This window comes from Heterodontus francisci, unplaced genomic scaffold, assembly GCF_036365525.1.
Source record: "Heterodontus francisci isolate sHetFra1 unplaced genomic scaffold, sHetFra1.hap1 HAP1_SCAFFOLD_892, whole genome shotgun sequence".
NCBI classification, from domain to species: Eukaryota; Metazoa; Chordata; class Chondrichthyes; order Heterodontiformes; family Heterodontidae; genus Heterodontus; species Heterodontus francisci.
Window position 1 is genome coordinate 238,019 of NW_027140525.1, and position 23,748 is coordinate 261,766.

Sequence of the window (23,748 nt, forward strand, 5' to 3'; positions counted from 1 at the left end):
TCCTTGCACCGTGGGGCCTCGGCCCTTCCCCTGGTGTCCCTGTACCGTGTGGGCCTCGGCCCTTCCCCTGGTGTCCCTGATCCGTGGGACCTCGGACCTTCCCCTGGTGTCCCTGATCCGTGCGGCCTCGGACCTTCCCCTGGGTCCCTGCACCATGGGGCTTCAGCCATTCCCCTGGTGTCCCTGATCCGTGCGGCCTCGGACCTTCCCCTGGTGTCCCTGCACCATGGGGCTTCGTTCCTTCCCCTGGTGTCCCTGATCCGTGCGGCCTCGGACCTTCCCCTGGTGTCCCTGCACCATGGGCTTCAGCCATTCCCCCTGGTGTCCCTGCACCGTGGGTGCCTCGGCCCTTCCCCTGGTGTTCCTGCACCGTGGGGCCTCGGCCCTTCCCCCTGGTATCCCTGCACCGTGGGACGTCGGCCCTTCCCCTAGTATCCCTGCACCGTGGGGCCTCAGCCCTTCCCCCTGGTGTCCCTGCACCATGGGGCCTCTGCCCTTCCCCCTGGTGTCCCTGCACTGTGGGGCCTCAGCCCTTCCCCTGGTGTCCCTGCACCGTGGGGCCTCAGCCCTTCCCCCTGGTGTCCCTGCACTGTGGGGCCTCAGCCCTTCCCCTGGTGTCCCTGCACTGTGGGGCCTCAGCCCTTCCCCCTGGTGTCCCTGCACTGTGGGGCCTCAGCCCTTCCCCTGGTGTCCCTGATCCGTGGGTCCTCGGACCTTCCCCTGGGGTCCCTGCACAGTGGGGCCTCAGCCCTTCCCCTGGTGTCCCGGCACCATGGGGGCCTCGGCCCTTCCCCTGGTGTCCCTGCACCATGGGGGCCTCGGCCCTTCCCCTGGTGTCCCTGCACCTGGGGGCCTCAGCACTTCCCCCTGGTGTCCCAGCACCTTAGGGCTTCGGCCCTTCCCCTGGTGTCCCTGCACCGTGGGGGCCTCAGCCCTTCCCCTGGTGTCCCTGCACCTTAGGGCTTCGGCCCTTCTCCTGGTGTCCCTGCACCGTGGGGGCCTCGGCCCTTCCCCTGGTGTCCCTGCACCTGGGGGCCTCAGCCCTTCCCCTGGTGTCCCTGCACCGTTTGGCCTCGGACCTTCCCCTGGTGTTCCTGCACCGTGGGGGCCTCAGCCCTTCCCCTGGTATCCCTGCACCGTGGGGCCTCGTTCCTTCCCCTGGTGTCCCTGATCCGTGGGACCTCGGACCTTCCCCTGGTGTCCCTGATCCGTGGGACCTCAGACCTTCCCCTGGTATCCCTGTACCGTGTGGGCCACGGCCCTTCCCCTGGTGTCCCTGCACCTTGGGGCCCCGGACCTTCCCCTGGAGTCCCTGCACTGTGGGAGCCTCGGACCTTCCCCTGGTGTCCCTGCACCGTGGGGCCTCGGCCCTTCCCCTGGTGTCCCTGTACCGTGTGGGCCTCGGCACTTCCCCTGGTGGCCCTGCACCGTGGGGCCTCGGCCCTTCCCCTGGTGTCCTTGCATCGTGGGGCCTCGGTCCTTCCCCCTGGTGTCCCTGCATCGTGGGGCCTCGGCCCTTCCCCCTGGTGTCCCTGCACTGTGGGGCTTCGTTCCTTCCCCTGGTGTCCCTGATCCGTGGGGCCTCGGACCTTCCCCTGGGGTCCCTGCACCGTGGGGCTTCAGCCCTTCCCCTGGTGTCCCTGCACCGTGGGTGCCTCGGCCCTTCCCCTGGTGTCCCTGCACCGTGGGGCCTCGGCCCTTCCCCTGGTGTCCCTGCACCCTGGGGCCTCAGCCCTTCCCCCTGGTGTCCCTGCACTGTGGGGCCTCAGCCCTTCCCCTGGTGTCCCTGCACCGTGGGGCCTCGGACCTTCCCCTGGTGTGCCTGATCCGTGGGGCCTCGGACCTTCCCCTGGGGGTCCCTGCACCGTGGGGCCTCAGCCCTTCCCCTGGTGTCCCTGCACCTTAGGGCTTCGGCCCTTCCCCTGGTGTCCCTGCATCGTGGGGGCCTCGGCCCTTCCCCTGGTGTCCCTGCACCGTGGGGCCTCGGACCTTCCCCTGGTGTCCCTGCACCGTGGGGCCTCAGCCCTTCCCCCTGGTGTCCCTGCACCGTGGGGCCTCAGCCCTTCCCCCTGGTGTCCCTGCACTGTGGGGCCTCAGCCCTTCCCCTGGTGTCCCTGCACCGTGGGGCCTCAGCCCTTCCCCCTGGTGTCCCTGCACTGTGGGGCCTCAGCCCTTCCCCTGGTGTCCCTGCACTGTGGGGCCTCAGCCCTTCCCCCTGGTGTCCCTGCACTGTGGGGCCTCAGCCCTTCCCCTGGTGTCCCTGATCCGTGGGGCCTCGGACCTTCCCCTGGGGTCCCTGCACAGTGGGGCCTCAGCCCTTCCCCTGGTGTCCCTGCACCTTAGGGCTTCGGCCCTTCCCCTGGTGTCCCTGCACCGTGGGGGCCTCGGCCCTTCCCCTGGTGTCCCTGCACCTGGGGGCCTCAGCCCTTCCCCCTGGTGTCCCAGCACCTTAGGGCTTCGGCCCTTCCCCTGGTGTCCCTGCACCGTGGGGGCCTCAGCCCTTCCCCTGGTGTCCCTGCACCTTAGGGCTTCGGCCCTTCCCCTGGTGTCCCTGCACCGTGGGGGCCTCGGCCCTTCCCCTGGTGTCCCTGCACCTGGGGGCCTCAGACCTTCCCCTGGTGTCCCTGCACCGTTTGGCCTCGGACCTTCCCCTGGTGTTCCTGCACCGTGGGGGCCTCAGCCCTTCCCCTGGTATCCCTGCACCGTGGGGCCTCGTTCCTTCCCCTGGTGTCCCTGATCCGTGGGGCCTCGGACCTTCCCCTGGTGTCCCTGATCCGTGGGGCCTCAGACCTTCCCCTGGTATCCCTGTACCGTGTGGGCCACGGCCCTTCCCCTGGTGTCCCTGCACCTTGGGGCCCCGGACCTTCCCCTGGTGTCCCTGCACTGTGGGAGCCTCGGACCTTCCCCTGGTGTCCCTGCACCGTGGGGCCTCGGCCCTTCCCCTGGTGTCCCTGTACCGTGTGGGCCTCGGCACTTCCCCTGGTGCCCCTGCACCGTGGGGCCTCGGCCCTTCCCCTGGTGTCCCTGCATCGTGGGGCCTCGGTCCTTCCCCCTGGTGTCCCTGCATCGTGGGGCCTCGGCCCTTCCCCCTGGTGTCCCTGCACTGTGGGGCTTCGTTCCTTCCCCTGGTGTCCCTGATCCGTGGGGCCTCGGACCTTCCCCTGGGGTCCCTGCACCGTGGGGCTTCAGCCCTTCCCCTGGTGTCCCTGCACCGTGGGGCCTTGGCCCTTCCTCTGGTGTCCCTGCACCGTGGGTGCCTCGGCCCTTCCCCTGGTGTCCCTGCACCGTGGGGCCTCGGCCCTTCCCCTGGTGTCCCTGCACCCTGGGGCCTCAGCCCTTCCCCTGGTGTCCCTGATCCGTGGGGCCTCTGACCTTCCCCTGGGGGTCCCTGCATCGTGGGGGCCTCGGCCCTTCCCCTGGTGTCCCTGCAACTGGGGGCCTCGGACCTTCCCCTGGTGTCCCTGCACCGTGGGGCCTCAGCCCTTCCCCCTGGTGTCCCAGCACCGTGGGGCCTCAGCCCTTCCCCCTGGTGTCCCAGCACCATGGGGCCTCAGCCCTTCCCCTGGTGTCCCAGCACCGTGGGGCCTCGGACCTTCCCCTGGTGTCCCTGCACCGTGGGGGCCTCAGCCCTTCCCCTGGTTTCCCTGCACTGTGGGGCCTCGTTCCTTCCCCTGGTGTCCCTGCACCGTGGGGGCCTCGGCCCTTCCCCTGGTGTCCCTGCACCGTGGGGGCCTCGGCTCCTTCCCCTGGTGTCCCTGCACCGTGGGGCCTCGGACCTTCCCCTGGTGTCCCTGCACCGTGGGGGCCTCAGCCCTTCCCCTGGTATCCCTGCACTGTGGGGCCTCGTTCCTTCCCCTGGTGTCCCTGCACTGTGGGGCCTCGTTCCTTCCCCTGGTGTCCCTGCACTGTGGGGGCCTCAGCCCTTCCCCTGGTATCCCTGCACTGTGGGGCCTCGTTCCTTCCCCTGGTGTCCCTGCACTGTGGGGGCCTCAGCCCTTCCCCTGGTTTCCCTGCACTGTGGGGCCTCGTTCCTTCCCCTGGTGTCCCTGCACCGTGGGGGCCTCGGCCCTTCCCCTGGTGTCCCTGCACCGTGGGGGCCTCGGCCCCTTCCCCTGGTGCCCCTGCACCATGGGGGCCTCGGCCCTTCCCCTGGTGTCCCTGCACCGTGGGGGCCTCTGCCCTTCCCCTGGGGTCCCTGCACCGTGGGGGCCTCGGCTCTTCCCCTGGTATCCCTGCACTGTGGGGCCTCGTTCCTTCCCCTGGTGTCCCTGCACTGTGGGGGCCTCAGCCCTTCCCCTGGTATCCCTGCACTGTGGGGCCTCGTTCCTTCCCCTGGTGTCCCTGCACTGTGGGGGCCTCAGCCCTTCCCCTGGTTTCCCTGCACTGTGGGGCCTCGTTCCTTCCCCTGGTGTCCCTGCACCGTGGGGGCCTCGGCCCTTCCCCTGGTGTCCCTGCACCGTGGGGGCCTCGGCCCCTTCCCCTGGTGTCCCTGCACCGTGGGGGCCTCGGCCCTTCCCCTGGTGTCCCTGCACCTTGGGGGCCTCGGCCCTTCCCCTGGGGTCCCTGCACCGTGGGGCCTCAGCCCTTCCCCTGGTGCCCCGGAATCGTGGGGCCTATGCCCTTCCCCCGGTGCCCCGGAATCGTGGGGCCTCAGCCCTTCCCCTGGTGTCCCTGCACCGTGGGGGCCTCACTAAACCGGTTGGTTATTAATCCTCTCCTCTCTTACCAGAGTCAGAGAATTTGCTGGAGCGGGCCTACAAGATTAAGGCTGTGGTGGGGACACTCGAGCCGTCAGTTGTTGTTGTGCTGAGATACCTGTTTGCACTTCTAAATCAGTAAGTCGGTCATTGTGTGTCACGAGCAGCCAGGGTCCAAGTCCGCTGTCGGGTATATCTCGGGGAAACTGCCAATTGTTGGGGGTAGGATTGTGGTCCGGAGACATCACCTCCCTCTGCGTGCACCCCTCCCAGCTTTATAAACAGGGGCGTAGAGTACAAAACGCTGAACTTTTACAAAACACTGGTTGAGCCCCAACTCGAGAACTGTGTCCAATTCTGGGCACCGCACTTTAGGAAGGGTGTCACAGCCTTGGAGAGGGTGCGGAGGGAGATTTACTGGAATGCTTCCAGGGATTTCAGCTAATGTGGAGAGACCGGGAGGAGCTGGGATTGCTCTCCTTACAGCAGAGAAGGTTAAGGGGAGATTTAATCAAGGCGTTCAAAAGCAGGACGGGTTTTGATGAAGTAAATTAGGAGATACTGTTTCCAGTGGCAGGAGGGTCGGTAACCAGAGGGACACAGATTTAAGATAATCGGGAAAAGAACCAGAACAAATTGTCTAATCCTCTCTGGCCACAGGAGAGGTACCAGAGGACTGGAGGACAGTGAATGTGGTACCATTATTCAAGAAGGGTAGCAGGGATAAAACAGCGAATTACAGGCTGGTGAGTCTAACATCAGTGGTTGGGAATCTACTGGCAAAAATTCTGAGGGACAGGATTAATCTCCACTTGGAGAGGCAGGGATTAATCAGGGATAGTCAGCATGGCTTTGTCAGGGGGAGATCGTATCTAACTAACTTGATTGAATTTCTCGAGGAGGTGACTAGATGTGTAGATGAGGGTAAAGCAGTTGATGTAGTCTACATGGATATCCGTAAGGATTTTGATAAGGTCCCACATGTGAGATTGGTTAAGAAGGTAAGAGCCCATGGGATCCAGGGCAATTTGGCAAATTGGATCCAAAATTGGCTTAGTGGCAGGAGGCAGAGGGTGATGGTCGAGGGTTGTTTTTGCGAGTGGAAGCCTGTGACCAGTGGTGTACCACAGGGATCGGTGCTGGGACCCTTGCTGTTTGTAGTGTACATTAATGATTTAGACGTGAATATAGGAGGTATGATCAGTAAGTTCGCAGATGACACGGAAATTAGTGGTGTCGTAAACAGTGAGGAGGAAAGCCTTAGATTACAGGACGATATAGATGGCCTGGTAAGATGGGCAGAGCAGTGGCAAATGGAATTTAATCCTGAGAAGTGTGAGGTGATGCATTTGGGAGGACTAACAAGGCAAGGGAATATACAATGGATGGTAGGACCCTGGGGAGTACAGAGGGTCAGAGGGACCTTGGTGTACTTGTCCATAGATCACTGAAGGCAGCAGCACAGGTAGATAAGGTGGTTAGGAAGGCATATGGGATACTTGCCTTTATTAGCCGAGGCATAGAATATAAGAGCAGGGAGGTGATGATGGAGCTGTATAAAACACTAGTTAAGCCACAGTTGGAGTACTGTGTACAGTTCTGGTCACCACACTATAGGAAGGATGTGATTGCACTGGAGAGGGTGCAGAGGAGATTCATCAGGATGTTGCCTGGGCTGGAGCATTTCAGCTATGAAGAGAGACTGGATAGGCTAGGGTTGTTTTCCTTCGAGCAGAGAAGGCTGAGGGGGGACCTGATTGAGGTATACAAAATTATGAGGAGCATTGATAGGTTAGATAGGAAGAAACTTTTTCCCTCAGCGGAGGGGTCAATAACCAGGGGGCATCGATTTAAAGTAAGGGGCAGGAGGTTTGGAGGGGATTTGAGGAAGCATTTTTTTCACCCAGAGGGTGGTGGGAATCTGGAACGCACTGACTGAAGAGGTGGTAGAGGCAGGAAGCCTCACAACATTTAAGAAGTATTTAGATGAGCACTTGAAACACCATAGCATACAAGGCTACGGGCCAAGTGCTGGAAAATGGGATGAGAATAGATAGGTGCTTGATGGCCGGCACAGACACAATGGGCCGAATGGCTTCGTCTAGCACTGCAAGTGCGTTTTTTTTTTGTTGCTAATACTGTGTTGTTGCCGTGTCTAAGGGAAGGGTCCGTTCAGCCCATCCATCCTGCTTCTGATCACAGTGACCTCTCACTGTTAACCCCCTCCCCCCCACCCCGTTTATCTCCCAGCCTGTCGCAGTACAGTGATGAGAATATGATGGACCCCCACAATCTGGCGGTGTGCTTTGGCCCGACCCTGGTGACCGTCCCCGAGGATCAGGATCCCGTCGCCTGCCAGGCGCAGGTCAACGAGGTGATCAAAACCATCATCATCCACCACGATAAGGTCTTCCCCCGGCAGCAGGAGCTGCAAGGACCGGTGTACGAGAAGTGCATGACGGAGGAGGGAGACTACTGGTGAGTGCTGGAGGGGTGGGTGGAGTGGGGGGTAGTGTGTGGGACAGACTGATCTCAGGCCTGGGACATGAGGGCTCAGGAGTCTCACCTCCCCTCGACCTCCTCCCCAAAAAGGAGGCCGGGCCACTCGATCCCTTCTGCTACAACCCAACCAGCCACCCCCCCCCTCACCCCGTCCCCAGTAAAGTTAGCGGCTAAAGATCGGTGGAGCAGGGTTCGGGAGCGGGGCGGCGGGGTGAGGGGGGGGGGAGGTGAAAGGTCAGAGGATTCAGCAGAGCAACTTCCCTGTCAGCTGTGCCTTGGTGGGAGTCACTCTGCGCTCTGGGTCAAAGGTCGTGCGCTCGTGTCCCACTCCAGACTCGAGCACCGAATCCAGGCCGACACTCCCCGAGCAGTACTGAGGGAGCGCCGTGCTGTCGGAGGGTCAGTACTGAGGGAGCGCCGCGCTGTCGGAGGGTCAGTACTGAGGGAGCGTCGCGCTGTCAGAGGGTTAGTACTGAGGGAGCGCCGCGCTGTCGGAGGGTCAGTACTGAGGGAGCGCCGCGCTGTCGGAGGGTCAGTACTGAGGGAGCGTCGCGCTGTCAGAGGGTTAGTACTGAGGGAGCGCCGCGCTGTCGGAGGGTCAGTACTGAGGGAGCGCCGTGCTGTCGGACGGTCAGTACTGAGGGAGCGCCGCATTGTTGGAGGGTCAGTACTGAGGGAGCGCTGCATTGTCGGAGGGTCAGTACTGAGGGAGCACCGCGCTGTCGGACGGTCAGTACTGAGGGAGTGCCGCATTGTCAGAGGGTCAGTACTGAGGGAGCACCGCGCTGTCGGAGGGTCAGTGCTGAGGGAGCGCTGCATTGTCGGAGGGTCAGTACTGAGGGAGCGCCGCGCTGTCGGAGGGTCAGTACTGAGGGAGCGCCGCATTGTTGGAGGGTCAGTACTGAGGGAGTGCTGCATTGTCGGAGGGTCAGTACTGAGGGAGCGCCGCACTGTCGGAGGGTCAGTACTGAGGGAGCGCTGCATTGTCGGAGGGTCAGTACTGAGGGAGCGCCGCACTGTCGGAGGGTCAGTACTGAGGGAGCGCTGCATTGTCGGAGGGTCAGTACCGAGGGAGCGACAAACTGTTCAAAGTGCCGTCTTTCAGATGAATAAATAAACTGAGGCTCTGCTTGCCCCCTCGGGTCCGTGTAAAAGATCCCAGAGTCACTATTGGAAGAAGGGCAGGGCAGTCCTCTTTGGTGATGTTGGGACAGGGTGATATTGGGGAGTGAGATGGGGCAGGGTGATATTGGGGAGTGATATGGGGCAGAGTGATATTGAGGAATGATTGGGGCAGTGTGATATTGGGGGTGATATGGGGCAGGGTGATATTGGGGAATGATTGGGGCAGGGTGATATTGGGGGTGATATGGGGGAGGGTGATATTGGGGGTGATATGGGGCAGGGTGATATTGGGGGTGATATGGGGTAGGGTGATGTTGGGGAATGATAGGGGCAGGGTGATATGGGGCAGGGTGATATGGGGAAGGGTGATATTGGGGAATGATAAGGGTAGGGTGATATTGGGGAATGATATGGGGCAGGGTGATATTGGGGAGTGATACGGGGCAGTGTGATATTGGGGAATGATAAGGGGCAGTGTGATATTGTGGAGTGATATGGGGCAGGGTGATATTGGGGAGTGATATGGGGCAGTGTGATATTGGGGAGTGATATGGGGCAGGGTGATATTGGGGAGTGATATGGGGCAGGGTGATATTGGGGAATGATAAGGGGCAGGGTGATATTGGGGAGTGATATGGGGCAGGGTGATATTGGGGAGTGATATGGGGCAGGGTGATATTGGGGAGTGATATGGGGCAGGGTGATATTGGGGAGTGATATGGGGCAGGGTGATATTGGGGGTGATATGGGGCAGGGTGATATTGGGGGTGATATGGGGCAGGGTGATATTGGGGAATGATATGGGGCAGTGTGATATTGGGGAGTGATATGGGGCAGCGTGATATTGGGGAGTGATATGGGGCAGGGTGATATTGGGGAGTGATATGGGGCAGTGTGATATTGGGGAGTGATATGGGGCAGGGTGATATTGGGGCGTGATATGGGGCAGGGTGATATTGGGGGTGATATGGGGCAGGGTGATGTTCGGGGTGAAATGGGGCAGGGTGATATTGGGGAGTGATATGGGGCAGTGTGATATTCGGGGTGAAATGGGGCAGGGTGATATTGGGGAGTGATATGGGGCAGCGTGATATTGGGGAGTGATATGGGGCAGTGTGATATTGGGGAGTGATATGGGGCAGGGTGATATTGGGGCGTGATATGGGGCAGGGTGATATTGGGGAGTGATATGGGGCAGTGTGATATTGGGGAGTGATATGGGGCAGCGTGATATTGGGGAGTGATATGGGGCAGGGTGATATTGGGGAGTGATATGGGGCAGTGTGATATTGGGGAGTGATATGGGGCAGTGTGATATTGGGGAGTGATATTGGGGAGTGATATGGGGCAGGGTGATATTGGGGAGTGATATGGGGCAGGGTGATATTGGGGCGTGATATGGGGCAGGGTGATATTGGGGGTGATATGGGGCAGGGTGATGTTCGGGGTGAAATGGGGCAGGGTGATATTGGGGAGTGATATGGGGCAGGGTGATATTGGGGAGTGATATGGGGCAGGGTGATATTGGGGGTGATATGGGGCAGGGTGATATTGGGGGTGATATGGGGCAGGGTGATATTGGGGAATGATATGGGGCAGTGTGATATTCGGGGTGAAATGGGGCAGGGTGATATTGGGGAATGATTTGGGGCAGCGTGATATTAGGGAATGATATGGGGCAGGGTGATATTGGGGAATGATATGGGGCAGGGTGATATTGGGGAATGATATGGGGCAGTGTGATATTGGGGAGTGATGTGGGGCAAGGTGATATTGGGGAGTGATATTGGGCAGCGTGATATTGGGGAATGATATGGGGCAGGGTGATATTGGGGAATGATATGGGGCAGGGTGATATTGGGGAATGATATGGGGCAGTGTGATATTGGGGAATGATATGGGGCAAGGTGATATTGGGGAGTGATATGGGGCAGCGTGATATTGGGGAATGATATGGGGCAGGGTGATATTGGGGAATGATATGAGGCAGGGTGATATTGGGGAATGATATGGGGCAGGGTGATATTGGGGAGTGATATGGGGCAAGGTGATATTGGGGAGTGATGTGGGGCAGCGTGATATTGGGGAATGATATGGGGCAGGGTGATATTGGGGAATTATATGAGGCAGGGTGATATTGGGGAATGATATGGGGCAGGGTGATATTGGGGAGTGATATGGGGCAGTGTGATATTCGGGGTGAAATGGGGCAGGGTGATATTGGGGAGTGATATGCAGCAGCGTGATATTGGGGAGTGATATGGGGCAGGGTGATATTGGGGAGTGATATGGGGCAGGGTGATATTGGGGAGTGATATGGGGCAGGGTGATATTGGGGGTGATATGGGGCAGGGTGATATTGGGGAGTGATATGGGGCAGTGTGATATTCGGGGTGAAATGGGGCAGGGTGATATTGGGGAATGATTTGGGGCAGCGTGATATTAGGAAATGATATGGGGCAGTGTGATATTGGGGAATGATATGGGGCAGGGTGATATTGGGGAATGATATGGGGCAGGGTGATATTGGGGAATGATATGGGGCAGTGTGATATTGGGGAGTGATGTGGGGCAAGGTGATATTGGGGAGTGATATTGGGCAGCGTGATATTGGGGAATGATATGGGGCAGTGTGATATTGGGGAGTGATGTGGGGCAAGGTGATATTGGGGAGTGATATTGGGCAGCGTGATATTGGGGAATGATATGGGGCAGGGTGATATTGGGGAATGATATGGGGCAGGGTGATATTGGGGAATGATATGGGGCAGTGTGATATTGGGGAATGATATGGGGCAAGGTGATATTGGGGAGTGATATGGGGCAGCGTGATATTGGGGAATGATATGGGGCAGGGTGATATTGGGGAATGATATGAGGCAGGGTGATATTGGGGAATGATATGGGGCAAGGTGATATTGGGGAGTGATATGGGGCAGCGTGATATTGGGGAATGATATGGGGCAGGTTGATATTGGGGAATGATATGAGGCAGGGTGATATTGGGGAATGATATGGGGCAAGGTGATATTGGGGAGTGATATGGGGCAGCGTGATATTGGGGAATGATATGGGGCAGGGTGATATTGGGGAATGATATGAGGCAGGGTGATATTGGGGAATGATATGGGGCAAGGTGATATTGGGGAGTGATATGGGGCAGCGTGATATTGGGGAATGATATGGGGCAGGGTGATATTGGGGAATGATATGAGGCAGGGTGATATTCGGGGTGAAATGGGGCAGGGTGATATTGGAGAATGATTTGGGGCAGCGTGATATTGGGGAATGATATGAGGCAGGGTGATATTGGGGAATGATATGGGGCAAGGTGATATTGGGGAGTGATATGGGGCAGCGTGATATTGGGGAATGATATGGGGCAGGGTGATATTGGGGAATGATATGAGGCAGGGTGATATTGGGGAATGATATGGGGCAAGGTGATATTGGGGAGTGATATGGAGCAGCGTGATATTGGGGAATGATATGGAGCAGGGTGATATTGGGGAATGATATGAGGCAGGGTGATATTCGGGGTGAAATGGGGCAGGGTGATATTGGGGAATGATATGGGGCAGGGTGATATTGGGGAATGATATGGGGCAGGGTGATATTGGGGAATGATATGGGGCAAGGTGATATTGGGGAGTGATATGGGGCAGCGTGATATTGGGGAATGATATGGAGCAGGGTGATATTGGGGAATGATATGAGGCAGGGTGATATTCGGGGTGAAATGGGGCAGGGTGATATTGGGGAATGATATGGGGCAGGGTGATATTGGGGAATGATATGGGGCAGGGTGATATTGGGGAATGATATGAGGCAGGGTGATATTGGGGAATGATATGGGGCAGTGTAATATTGGGGAATGATATGGGGCAGGGTGATATTGGGGAATGATATGGGGCAGGGTGATATTGGGGAATGATATGGGGCAGTGTAATATTGGGGAATGATATGGGGCAAGGTGATATTGGGGAATGATAAGGGGCAGGGTGATATTGGGGAATGATATGGGGCAAGGTGATATTGGGGAGTGATATGGGGCAGCGTGATATTGGGGAATGATATGGGGCAGGGTGATATTGGGGAATGATATGAGGCAGGGTGATATTGGGGAATGATATGGGGCAAGGTGATATTGGGGAGTGATAAGGAGCAGGGTGATATTGGGGAATGATATGAGGCAGGGTGATATTCGGGGTGAAATGGGGCAGGGTGATATTGGGGAGTGATATGGGGCAGGGTGATATTGGGGAATGATATGGGGCAGGGTGATATTGGGGAATGATATGGGGCAGTGTAATATTGGGGAATGATATGGGGCAGGGTGATATTGGGGACTGGTTATTGGCTGCTGTTGTGTAGGTGCTGGGAGTCAGACAGATAGTGAAAACTGGGTGAAACTTCTCTGGAACAATTGGTATTTCGCATCACACATTGGATTTGAATTAACGAATCTTTTGTTGAAACAGCGATGGTTTGCAGAATGAGCCAGTCATCGAGGAGTGTGAACAAGACCTACTTTTAGAAACACACATCAGTGAGGATGGTAGGTGTCTCTCCCTCCCTCTCAGTCCCTCGCTCTCTCCTTCCCACTCTCTCTCTCTCTGTTTTCTATTTCTCTCTCCCTCACTCTCTCTCCCTCTCTGTCCTTCTCTCCCTCCCTATTTCTGTCGTCTGTCTCCCTCTCTCCCTCTGTCTGTCTTTCTTTTTTTTTCTTTTGGGCCTCCTTATCTCGAGAGACAATGGATACGCGCCTGGAGGTGGTCAGTGGTTTGTGAAGCAGCGCCTGTGTCTGTCTGTCTGTCTGTCTCTCCCCCTCTGTCTGTCCCTCTCTCCCTCCCCATCTCTGTCTGTCCATCTGTCTGTCTCTCTCCACCTATCTCTCTCTCATCCTATCTCTGTCTATCTGTCTCTCTCATCCTATCTCTGTCTATCTGTCTCTCTCATCCTATCTCTGTCTATCTGTCTCTCTCCCTTTGTCTGTCTGTCTCTCTCTCCCTTTGTCTGTCTGTCTCTCTCTCCCTCTGTCTGTCTTTCTCTCTCCCTCTGTCTGTCTTTCTCTCTCCTTCCCTCTCTGTCTCTCTGTTTCTCTCTCTTCCTCTCCCCAATCTCTATCTGTCCGTCTCTCTCTCATCCTATCTCTGTCTGTCTGTCCCTCTCCCTGTCTGCCTTATTCTTTCTCCCTCTCCCCCTCTGTCTGTCTGTCCCTCTCTCCATCCCCATCTTTGTCTGTCCATCTGTCTGTCTCTCTCCCCCCTATCTCCGTCTGTCTGTCTCTCATCCTACCCCTGTCTGTCTTTCTCTCTCCCTCTGTCTGTCTGTCTCTCTCCTTCCCTCTCTGTCGCTCTTTCCCTCCCTCCCTCCCTCTCTCTCTGTCTTTCTTTCTGTCTGTCTCTCTCTCCTTCCTTCTCTGTCTGTTTGTGCCTTTCTCCTTCTTTTCTCTCTCTTTCTGTCTGTCTCTCTCTCCCTCTCTCTCTCTTTGTCTGCCTCTCTGCCTCTCTGTATGTCCCTGCCCCCCTCTATTTCTACACAGCTATGTAATGAGCCAGTGACAGGAGCTAATCCTGTTTTTTTTTGAGCGGAATGGGGATTGAGGGAAAAGCCTGCAGGTTTGGAACAGTACAAGAGTGGGCGAGTTTCCCAGGGGCGGTGAGTTGAGTCTGTGAGACTGTGACACAGAACGACTACAGCGAAGGCTGTCTCTCTCTCTCCTACAGAAGCATCTGATCTCCGGGCTGTGGCCAGGTTCGATTATGGGGCTCGCTCTGCCAAGGAGCTTTCCCTCAGGAAAGGAGAGTCGGTGCTGTTGTTTGAGAAGGTGTCTGACGACTGGTGGAGAGGTCAGATCGGAGGGGCCAAGGGGCTCGTGCCCCACAAATACATTGAAGTAATGGACACGTGAGTAACTCAGAACTGGGGGCTCCCTGGGCTCTGTCCCTCCATTGGGAATCAGGCAGTGAGGTCTGAGTGGGCTATTCAACCAAGTGGGGAATCGCAGCCCAGCTGGATCCCGGTTTCAAAAGGACCCCGTGATCCTGGGCGGAAGGTGGGGTGTGGTCAGGGATGGGGGTCACGTAGCCCCAACCCCGACTGTCCACATCCTCCACCTGTAAATGCTTTCCCACATTTCCCCTGGAGTGAGTCACCTGGAATCTACACGGATACAGGCCACATTGAGGCTCTTGGGCCCCACTGGTCGATGCTAGCATTCAGACCGCACAATAGCCTCTCACTCTGGATCATTGAGGCAGGCATCAGAGAGAGCAGCAACCTCTCTCCCCCCCCGGACCCCAGTCTCTCTCTCCCCGGGACCCCAGTCCCTCTCTCCCCAGTCCCTCTGCCCCCCGGGACCCCAGTCCCTCTCTCCCCAGTCCCTTCCCCCCCCCCCCCCCCCCCCACCGGGACCCCAGTCCCTCTCTCCCCAGTCCCTCTCTCCCCAGTCCCTCTCTCCCCAGTCCCTCTCTCCCCAGTCCCTCTCTCCCCAGTCCCTCTCCCCCCAGTCCCTCTCTCCCCAGTCCCTTTTCCCGCTGTCCCTTTCCCCCCCCAGGACCCCAGTCCCTCTCTCCCCAGTCCCTTCCCCCCCCCCCCCCCCCCGGGACCCCAGTTCCTCTCTCCCCAGTCCCTTTCCCCCCTACGGGACCCCAGTTCCTCACTCCCCTGTCCCTCTCCTCCCCGGGGCCCCAGTCCCTCTCTCCCCAGTGGCTTCCCCCCCCCCCCCCCGGGACCCCAGTCCCTCTCTCCCTAGTCCTTCTTCCCCCCGGGACCCCAGTCCCTTCCCCCCCCCGGGACCCCAGTCCACCTCTCCCCAGTCCACCTCTCCCCAGTCCCTCTCTCCCCAGTCCCTCTCTCCCCAGTCCCTCTCTCCCCAGTCCCTCTCTCCCCAGTCCCTCTCTCCCCAGTCCCTCTCTCCCCAGTCCCTCTCTCCCCAGTCCCTCTCACCCCAGTCCCTCTCTCCCCAGTCCCTTTCCCCCCAGTCCCTTTCCCCCCCCAGGACCCCAGTCCCTCTCTCCCCAGTCCCTGTCCCCCCCCCCCCGGGACCCCAGTTCCTCTCTCCCCTGTCCCTCTCCTCCCCGGGACCCCAGTCCCTCTCTCCCCAGTCCCTTCCCCCCCCCCCGGGACCCCAGTCCCTCTCTCCCCAGTCCCTCTTCCCTCCGGGACCCCAGGCCCTCTCTCCCCCCCCGGGACCCCAGTCCCTCTCCCCCCCCCCGCCCCGGGACCCCAGTCCCTCTCCCCCCCGGGACCCCAGTCCCTCTCCCCCCCGGGACCCCAGTCCCTCTCCCCCCCGGGACCTCAGTCCCTCGCTCCCCAGTCCCTCGCTCCCCAGTCCCTCGTTCCCCAGTCCCTCTCTCCCCAGTCCCTCTCTCCCCAGTCCCTCTCTCCCCAGTCCCTCTCCCCCCAGTCCCTCTCCCCCCTGGGACCCCAGTCCCTCTCCCCCCTGGGACCCCAGTCCCTCTCCCCCCTGGGACCCCAGTCCCTCTCTCCCCGGGACCCCAGTCCCTCTCTCCCCGGGACCCCAGTCCCTCTCTCCCCGGGACCTCAGTCCCTCTCTCCCCAGTCCCTCTCCCCCCCCCGGGACCCCAGTCCCTCTCTCCCCAGTCCCTCTCCCCCCCCCGGGACCCCAGTCCCTCTCTCCCCAGTCCCTCTCCCCCCCCCGGGACCCCAGTCCCTCTCTCCCCAGTCCCTCTCCCCCCCCCCCGGGACCCCAGTCCCTCTCTCCCCAGTCCCTCTCCCCCCCCCCCGGGACCCCAGTCCCTCTCTCCCCAGTCCCTTTCCCCCCCCGGGATCCCAGTTCCTCTCTCCCCTGTCTCTCTCCTCCCCGGGACCCCAGTCCCTTTCTCCCGAGTCCCTCTCCTCCCCGGGACCCCAGTCCCTCACTCCCCAGTCCCTCTCTCCCAGGACCCCAGTCCCTCTTCCACCCAGGGCCCCAGTCCCTCTCTCCCCAGTCCCTCTCTCTCCCAGGACCCCAGTCCCTCTTCCACCCAGGACCCCAGTCCCTCTCTCCCTAGTCCCTCTCTCCCCAGTCCCTCTCTCCCCAGTCCCTCTCTCCCCAGGACCCCAGTCCCTCTCTCCCCAGGACCCCAGTCCCTCTCAGCCCCTTTTCTGCAGCTGTTCACCTGCTGAAATCTAACCGAAGCCTCTTTTACCTGCAGCACTGACGGTTGTTTGGAAATTCCCAGTGACTCTGGGATTGAACTGGCTCCCAGCAGAGAAGCAACAGAGACCGGCAGGTAATTGAACTAGAGGGAGCTTTACTCTGTATCTAACCCCCGTGCTGTACCTGTCCTGGGGAGTGTTTGATGGGGGACAGTGTAGAGGGAGCTTTACTCTGTATCTAACCCCCGTGCTGTACCTGTCCTGGGAAAGTTTGATGGGGGACAGTGTAGAGGGAGCTTTACTCTGTATCTAACCCCCGTGCTGTACCTGTCCTGGGAGTGTTTGATGGGGACAGTGTAGAGGGAGCTTTACTCTGTATCTAACCCCCGTGCTGTACCTGTCCTGGGAGTGTTTGATGGGAGACAGTGTGGAGGGAGCTTTACTCTGTATCTAACCCCCGTGCTGTACCTGTCCTGGGAGTGTTTGATGGGGACAGTGTAGAGGGAGCTTTACTCTGTATCTAACCCCCGTGCTGTACCTGTCCTGGGAGTGTTTGATGGGGACAGTGCAGAGGGAGCTTTACTCTGTATCTAACCCCCGTGCTGTACCTGTCCTGGGGAGTGTTTGATGGGGGACAGTGTAGAGGGAGCTTTACTCTGTATCTAACCCCCGTGCTGTACCTGTCCTGTGTGCAGAGCGGTGCTATGGAGTGACTCTGACAGTGAGCCTGTGCTGAGGAAGAGGAGTGGGAGCAGTCCGGTGAGGAAGATATCGACACTGTTCGAGGATGGAGCTGTGCGGATCCCAGCCTGCCACCCAAGCCCACACAAGCTGCTGTTGACCCGGTCCCAAGTCCAGGAGGAGAGGTGAGGAGGAGGCAGATGTGGCTGTGACCGTTAGGGATCAGACTGATGGTAACCACAGAGAGCAGTGAGGACTTGCTGAATGTCTCCCTCCTCCGATTGCAGGAGCTCCAGCATCACTCACCCTCGACAGCTATTGTCAGCAAACTATTCGACTGCAGGAGGATCACACAGCCATGTGTGAAACACACACGCTCCACAGCTTGAACCACAGACACTGATCAGGAGCAGGAACCATGGCTGATTTCCCCCCTCTCTCTAACCCAGGGTTCACTGAACAGTGATCAGGAGCAGGAACCCTGGCTGATTTCCCCTCTCTCTCTCTCTCCAACCCAGGGGTCACTGGACAGTGATCAGGAGCAGGAACCCTGGCTGATTTCCCCTCTCTCTCTCTCTCCAACCCAGGGTTCACTGAACAGTGATCAGGAGCAGGAACCATGGCTGATTTCCCCCCTCTCTCTAACCCAGGGTTCACTGAACAGTGATCAGGAGCAGGAACCCTGGCTGATTTCCCCCTCTCTCTCTCGTACGCTGTGGCTGGTTTGGTACCACACCAGTCGAGATTAGTAAACTCCTGCAGCCTGGCCTTTGCTGCTCTCTTTGTGCATGAGTGTGTACATTTTTAAAATTCATTTCTGGGATGTGGGCGTTGCTGGCCAGGCCAGCATTTGTTGCCCATCCCGAATTTCCCTTGAGAAGGTGGTGGTGAGCTGCCTTCTTGAACCGCTGCAGTCCGTGTGGGGTAGGTACACCCACAGTGCTGTTAGGAAGGGAGTTCCAGGATTGTGACCCAGTGACAGTGAAGGAACGGCCGATATAGTTCCAAGTCAGGATGGTGTGTGACTTGGAGGGGAACCTGCAGGTGGTGGTGTTCCCATGCATCTGCTGCCCTTGTCCTTCTAGTTGGTAGAGGTCGTGGGTTTGGAAGGTGCTGTCGAAGGAGCCTTGGTGCATTGCTGCAGTGCATCTTGGATGAATGTTTGTGAATGGGGTGCCAATTGTGTGTGTGCGAGTGTGTGCGAGTGTGTGCGAGTGTGTGCGAGTGTGTGCGAGTGTGTGCGAGTGCGAGTGCGAGTGTGTGTGTGAGTGCGCGAGTGTGTGTGCGCGCGCGCGAGTGTGTGTGCGTGCGCCCGAGTGTGTGTGTGTGCGTGTGCGTGCGCGAGTGTGCGTGCGAGTATGTGTGTGTGCGCGAGTGTGTGTGTGTGAGCGAGCATGTCTGTGTGCGCGCGAGTGTGCGGGCGAGTGCGCGCGCGAGTATGCGTGTGCGCATGTGTGTGCGAGTATGTGTGTGCGAGTGTGTGTGTGTGTGCGCGCGAGCATGTCTGTGTGCGAGTGTGCGTGCGTGCGAGTGTGTGTGTGTGTGTGCGAGTGTGTGTGTGTGCGCGAGTATGTCTGTGTGTGTGTGTGCGAGTGTGTGTGTGTGCGAGTGTGTGTGTGTGCGAGTGTGTGTGTGTGTGTGTGTGTGCGAGTGTGTGTGTGTGCGAGTGTGTGTGCGTGCGAGTGTGTGCGAGTGCGTGTGTGCGCGAGCGTGTATGTGTAAATGCATTGTGCGTGCAAGCGGACACTGAGCTCTGTGGTGTGTCTGTCAACAGGCAAAGCCCGGCTTTCGGGATCCAGGAGCGAAGGAACACGCTGGATCTGATGCAGCTCACTCACAGCCCGGTGTCTGCCCGCGCCGCAGCTGGCAGGGTCGATAGGGTGCACTCGGAGAAGACAAGCTCGGAACTCAGCAAGGTTGGTGAGCTGACGCGGGGGGCAGACCCGACCGTCTCTTCCCTCGGCCCTCTCCCGGGAATGGGCGCAGAGACCAATATTAACGGCCAGCATGAAACCACCGATATCGAGCGATCCAGCACAGGAGGAGGCCATTCAGCCCCTCGAGTCTGATCAGAGCTGATCTGCCTTCGAACCCAACCGTCCCGCTCGATCCCCACATCCCTTAATTCTCAAAAACCGATCCATTGAATATACTCGACGATCGAGCATCCACATCCACATCCCTCCCCCCCGCCACCACCCACCTCCGAAAATCCCTGACATGCCGATGTTGCCCTTGTCCCGTTGCTTCCCCCCGGGGCCGTGGGGATTCCAGCCCTTGGTGGGAGCCGCCGGTGTGGGATCGTGGTGGGGGGCGGGGAATGTGGGAATGAACCTTCTCGAGCCGTCTTAATGTAGGAATCTCTCCCTCTCTCTCTCTCTCTCTCTCTCTCTACCCGCACCCCCCAGGACCTGGTGAAGAACATGGACTCGGTATTCCGGGAGCTCTTGCAGTACAGGCGCCTGAAGGCCAGCTCCGAGGAGCCCGAGAAGGCCGAGCCCCGCTCCGCCCAGGGGACCACCATGCGTCGAAGCAGCAGTGGGGCGCTGGAGAAGGCCGCCGGCAAGCAGGGGGCCCCGTCCAGGCCGGGCATGAAGGCCCGGGCCGCGGCTCTCTTCAAATCGGGTGGTGGGGCCAACGCCGAGGGGAGCCCCAAGGTAACCTCCTGAGGAGTGGGGAGTCGGGGTCCGGGGGTGGTGGGGGGGGGGGGTGGGGCGGAAGCAGGGGTGCAGAATGGAGCCGAGAGACTCACTCCACTGGGAGGAAGGAGCCCTGAGCCGATTCGACTCAGTCTCTCCTCGCTGGGGCCATCCCACCCATCCCTGGATCCAGTCCAGTCAACCTGCATTGCACTCCCTCGAACAGAAACATATCCTTGCATAAGTACGGAGACCAAAACCTCCGTCCTGCCTTTCTGTCCAGGCGTCCCCTTTGAAAGGGACTTTAATCCCGAATCAATTGTCAGCCCTCGCTGCCCCCCCCCATCCCAGAATCTCCCATCTCCCCAGCTTCTTCCGTCCTGCACAACAAACTCCCTTCGAAAGAGGAGACCCACACCCCTCACTGTAACACACTGATATATCCCACACCCCTCCTTGTAACACTCTGATATATCCCACACCCCTCACTGTAACACTCTGATTTCTCCCACACCGCTCACTGTAACACTCTGATTTATCCCACACCCCTCCTTGTAACACTCTGATATATCCCACACCCCTCCTTGTAACACTCTGATATATCCCACACCCCTCACTGAAACACTCTGATATATCCCACACCCCTCACTGTAACACTCTGATATATCCCACACCCCTCCTTGTAACACTCTGATATATCCCACACCCCTCACTGTAACACTCTGATTTCTCCCACACCGCTCACTGTAACACTCTGATTTATCCCACACCCCTCCTTGTAACACTCTGATATATCCCACACCCCTCCTTGTAACACTCTGATATATCCCACACCCCTCACTGAAACACTCTGATATATCCCACACCCCTCACTGTAACACACTGATATATCCCACACCCCTCCTTGTAACACTCTGATATATCCCACACCCCTCACTGTAACACTCTGATTTCTCCCACACCGCTCACTGTAACACTCTGATTTATCCCACACCCCTCCTTGTAACACTCTGATATATCCCACACCCCTCCTTGTAACACTCTGATATATCCCACACCCCTCACTGAAACACTCTGATATATCCCACACCCCTCACTGTAACACTCTGATATATCCCACACCCCTCCTTGTAACACTCTGATATATCCCACACCCCTCACTGTAACACTCTGATTTCTCCCACACCGCTCACTGTAACACTCTGATTTATCCCACACCCCTCCTTGTAACACTCTGATATATCCCACACCCCTCCTTGTAACACTCTGATATATCCCACACCCCTCACTGAAACACTCTGATATATCCCACACCCCTCACTGTAACACTCTGATATATCCCACACCCCTCCTTGTAACACTCTGATATATCCCACACCCCTCACTGTAACACTCTGATTTCTCCCACACCGCTCACTGTAACACTCTGATTTATCCCACACCCCTCCTTGTAACACTCTGATATATCCCACACCCCTCCTTGTAACACTCTGATATATCCCACACCCCTCACTGTAACACTCTGATATATCCCACACCCCTCACTGAAACACTCTGATATATCCCACACCCCTCCTTGTAACACTCTGATATATCCCACACCCCTCACTGTAACACTCTGATATATCCCACACCCCTCTCTGTAACACTCTGATATAACCCACACCCACACCGCAACACTCTGATATATCCCACACCCCTCACTGTAACAGTCTGATATATCCCACACCCCTCACTGTAACACACTGATATATCCCACACCCCTCACTGTAACACTCTGATATATCCCACGCCCCTCACTGTAACACTCTGATATATCCCACACCCCTCACTGTAACACTCTGATATATCCCACACCCCTCACTGTAACACTCAGATATACCCCACACCCCTCACTGTAACACTCTGATATATCCCACACCCCTCACTGTAACACTCTGATATATCCCACACACATCACTGTAACACTCTGATATATCCCACACACATCACTGTGACACTCTGATATATCCCACACCCCTCACTCTAACACTCTGATATATCGCACACCCCTCACTGTAACACTCTGATATATCCCACACACATCACTGTGACACTCTGATATATCCCACACCCCTCACTGTATCACTCCGATATGTCCCACACCCCATACTGTAACACTCTGATAATTCCCACACCCCTCACTGTAACATTCTGATATATCCCACACCCCTCACTGTATCACTCTGATATATCCCACACACTCACTGTAACACTCTGATATATCCCACACCCCTCACTGTAACACTTTGATATATCCCACACAACTCACTGTAACACTCTGATATATCCCACACTCCTCACAGTAACATTCTGATATATCCCACACCCCTCACTGTATCACTCTGATATATCCCACACCCCTCACTGTAACACTCTGATAAATCTCACATCCCTCACTGTAACACTCCGATATATCCCACACCCCTCACTGTAACACTCTGATATATCCCACACCCCTCACTGTAACACTCCGATATATCCCACACCCCTCACTGTAACATTCTGATATATCCCACACCCCTCACTGTAACACTCTGATATATCCCACACACATCACTGTAACACTCTGATATATCTCACACCCCTCACTGTAACACTCTGATATACCTCACACCCCTCACTGTAACACACTGATATATCCCACACCCCTCACTGTAACACACTGATATATCCCACACCCCTCACTGTAACACTCTGATATATCCCACACCCCTCACTGTAACACACTGATATATCCCACACCCCTCACTGTAACACTCTGATATATCCCACACCCCTCACTGTAACACACTGATATATCCCACACCCCTCACTGTAACACTCTGATATATCCCACACCACTCACTGTAACATTCTGATATATCGCACACCCCTCACTGTAACACTCTGATATATCCCACACCCCTCACTGTAACACACTGATATATCCCACACCCCTCACTGTAACACACTGATATATCCCACACCCCTCACTGTAACACACTGATATATCCCACACCCCTCACTGTAACACACTGATATATCCCACACCCCTCACTGTAACACACTGATATATCGCACACCCCTCACTGTAACACTCTGATATATCCCACACCCCTCACTGTAACACACTGATATATCCCACACCCCTCACTGTAACACACTGATATATCCCACACCCCTCACTGTAACACTCTGATATATCCCACACCCCTCACTGTAACACACTGATATATCCCACACCCCTCACTGTAACACTCTGATATATCCCACACCCCTCACTGTAACAGTCTGATATATCCCACACACATCACTGTAACACTCTGATAAATCCCACACCCCTCACTGTAACATTCTGAGATATCCCTCACCTCTCACTGCAACACTCTGATATATCCCACACTCCTCACTGTAGCATTCTGATATATCCCACACTCCTCACTGTAACACACTGATATATCCCACACCCCTCACTGTAACACTCTGATATATCCCACACCCCTCACTGTAACACTCTGATATATCCCACACCCCTCACTGTAACACTGTGATATATCCCACACCCATCACTGTAACACTCTGATATATCCCACACTCCACACTGTAACACTCCGGTATATCCCACATCTTTCACTGTAACATTCTGATATATCGCACACCCCTCACTGTAAAACTCTGATATATCCCACATCTTTCACTGTAACATTCTGATATATCGCACACCCCTCACTGTAACACTCTGAGATATCCCACACCCCTCACTGTAACACTCTGATATATCCCACACCCCTCACTATTACATATTCATTTACTCTGCTCCGTGCTCCGTCTGTTGTGCTGTGTTCCTGCTCCATTGGCATTTTAGCTGTTTTTTTCAACATGTTGTTTGGGTTGCTGCCTGACAGAAGTGTTAAGTATGAAACCATTTTCTTAAATTCATGAACGATATTTGAAATATTATTAAATATAAAACACGT

The 23,748-nt window shown here is 57.2% G+C and overlaps 1 protein-coding gene across 3 annotated transcripts in view; it reads left to right on the forward strand.

Moving 5' to 3' along the window:
* Positions 1–23,748, forward strand: part of LOC137360057 (SLIT-ROBO Rho GTPase-activating protein 3-like) — a 150,184-nt gene extending 126,436 nt beyond the window's left edge. For all 3 annotated transcript variants that reach the window (XM_068025649.1, XM_068025648.1, XM_068025650.1), the window contains 8 exons: positions 4,730–4,835; positions 6,948–7,175; positions 12,806–12,882; positions 14,054–14,234; positions 16,487–16,564; positions 17,126–17,296; positions 18,886–19,027; positions 19,520–23,748. In XM_068025649.1, the coding sequence (XP_067881750.1) occupies positions 4,730–4,835; positions 6,948–7,175; positions 12,806–12,882; positions 14,054–14,234; positions 16,487–16,564; positions 17,126–17,296; positions 18,886–19,027; positions 19,520–19,780 (1,244 nt within the window). In that variant the 3' untranslated portion in view covers positions 19,781–23,748. The remainder of the gene's footprint in view (positions 1–4,729; positions 4,836–6,947; positions 7,176–12,805; positions 12,883–14,053; positions 14,235–16,486; positions 16,565–17,125; positions 17,297–18,885; positions 19,028–19,519) is intronic.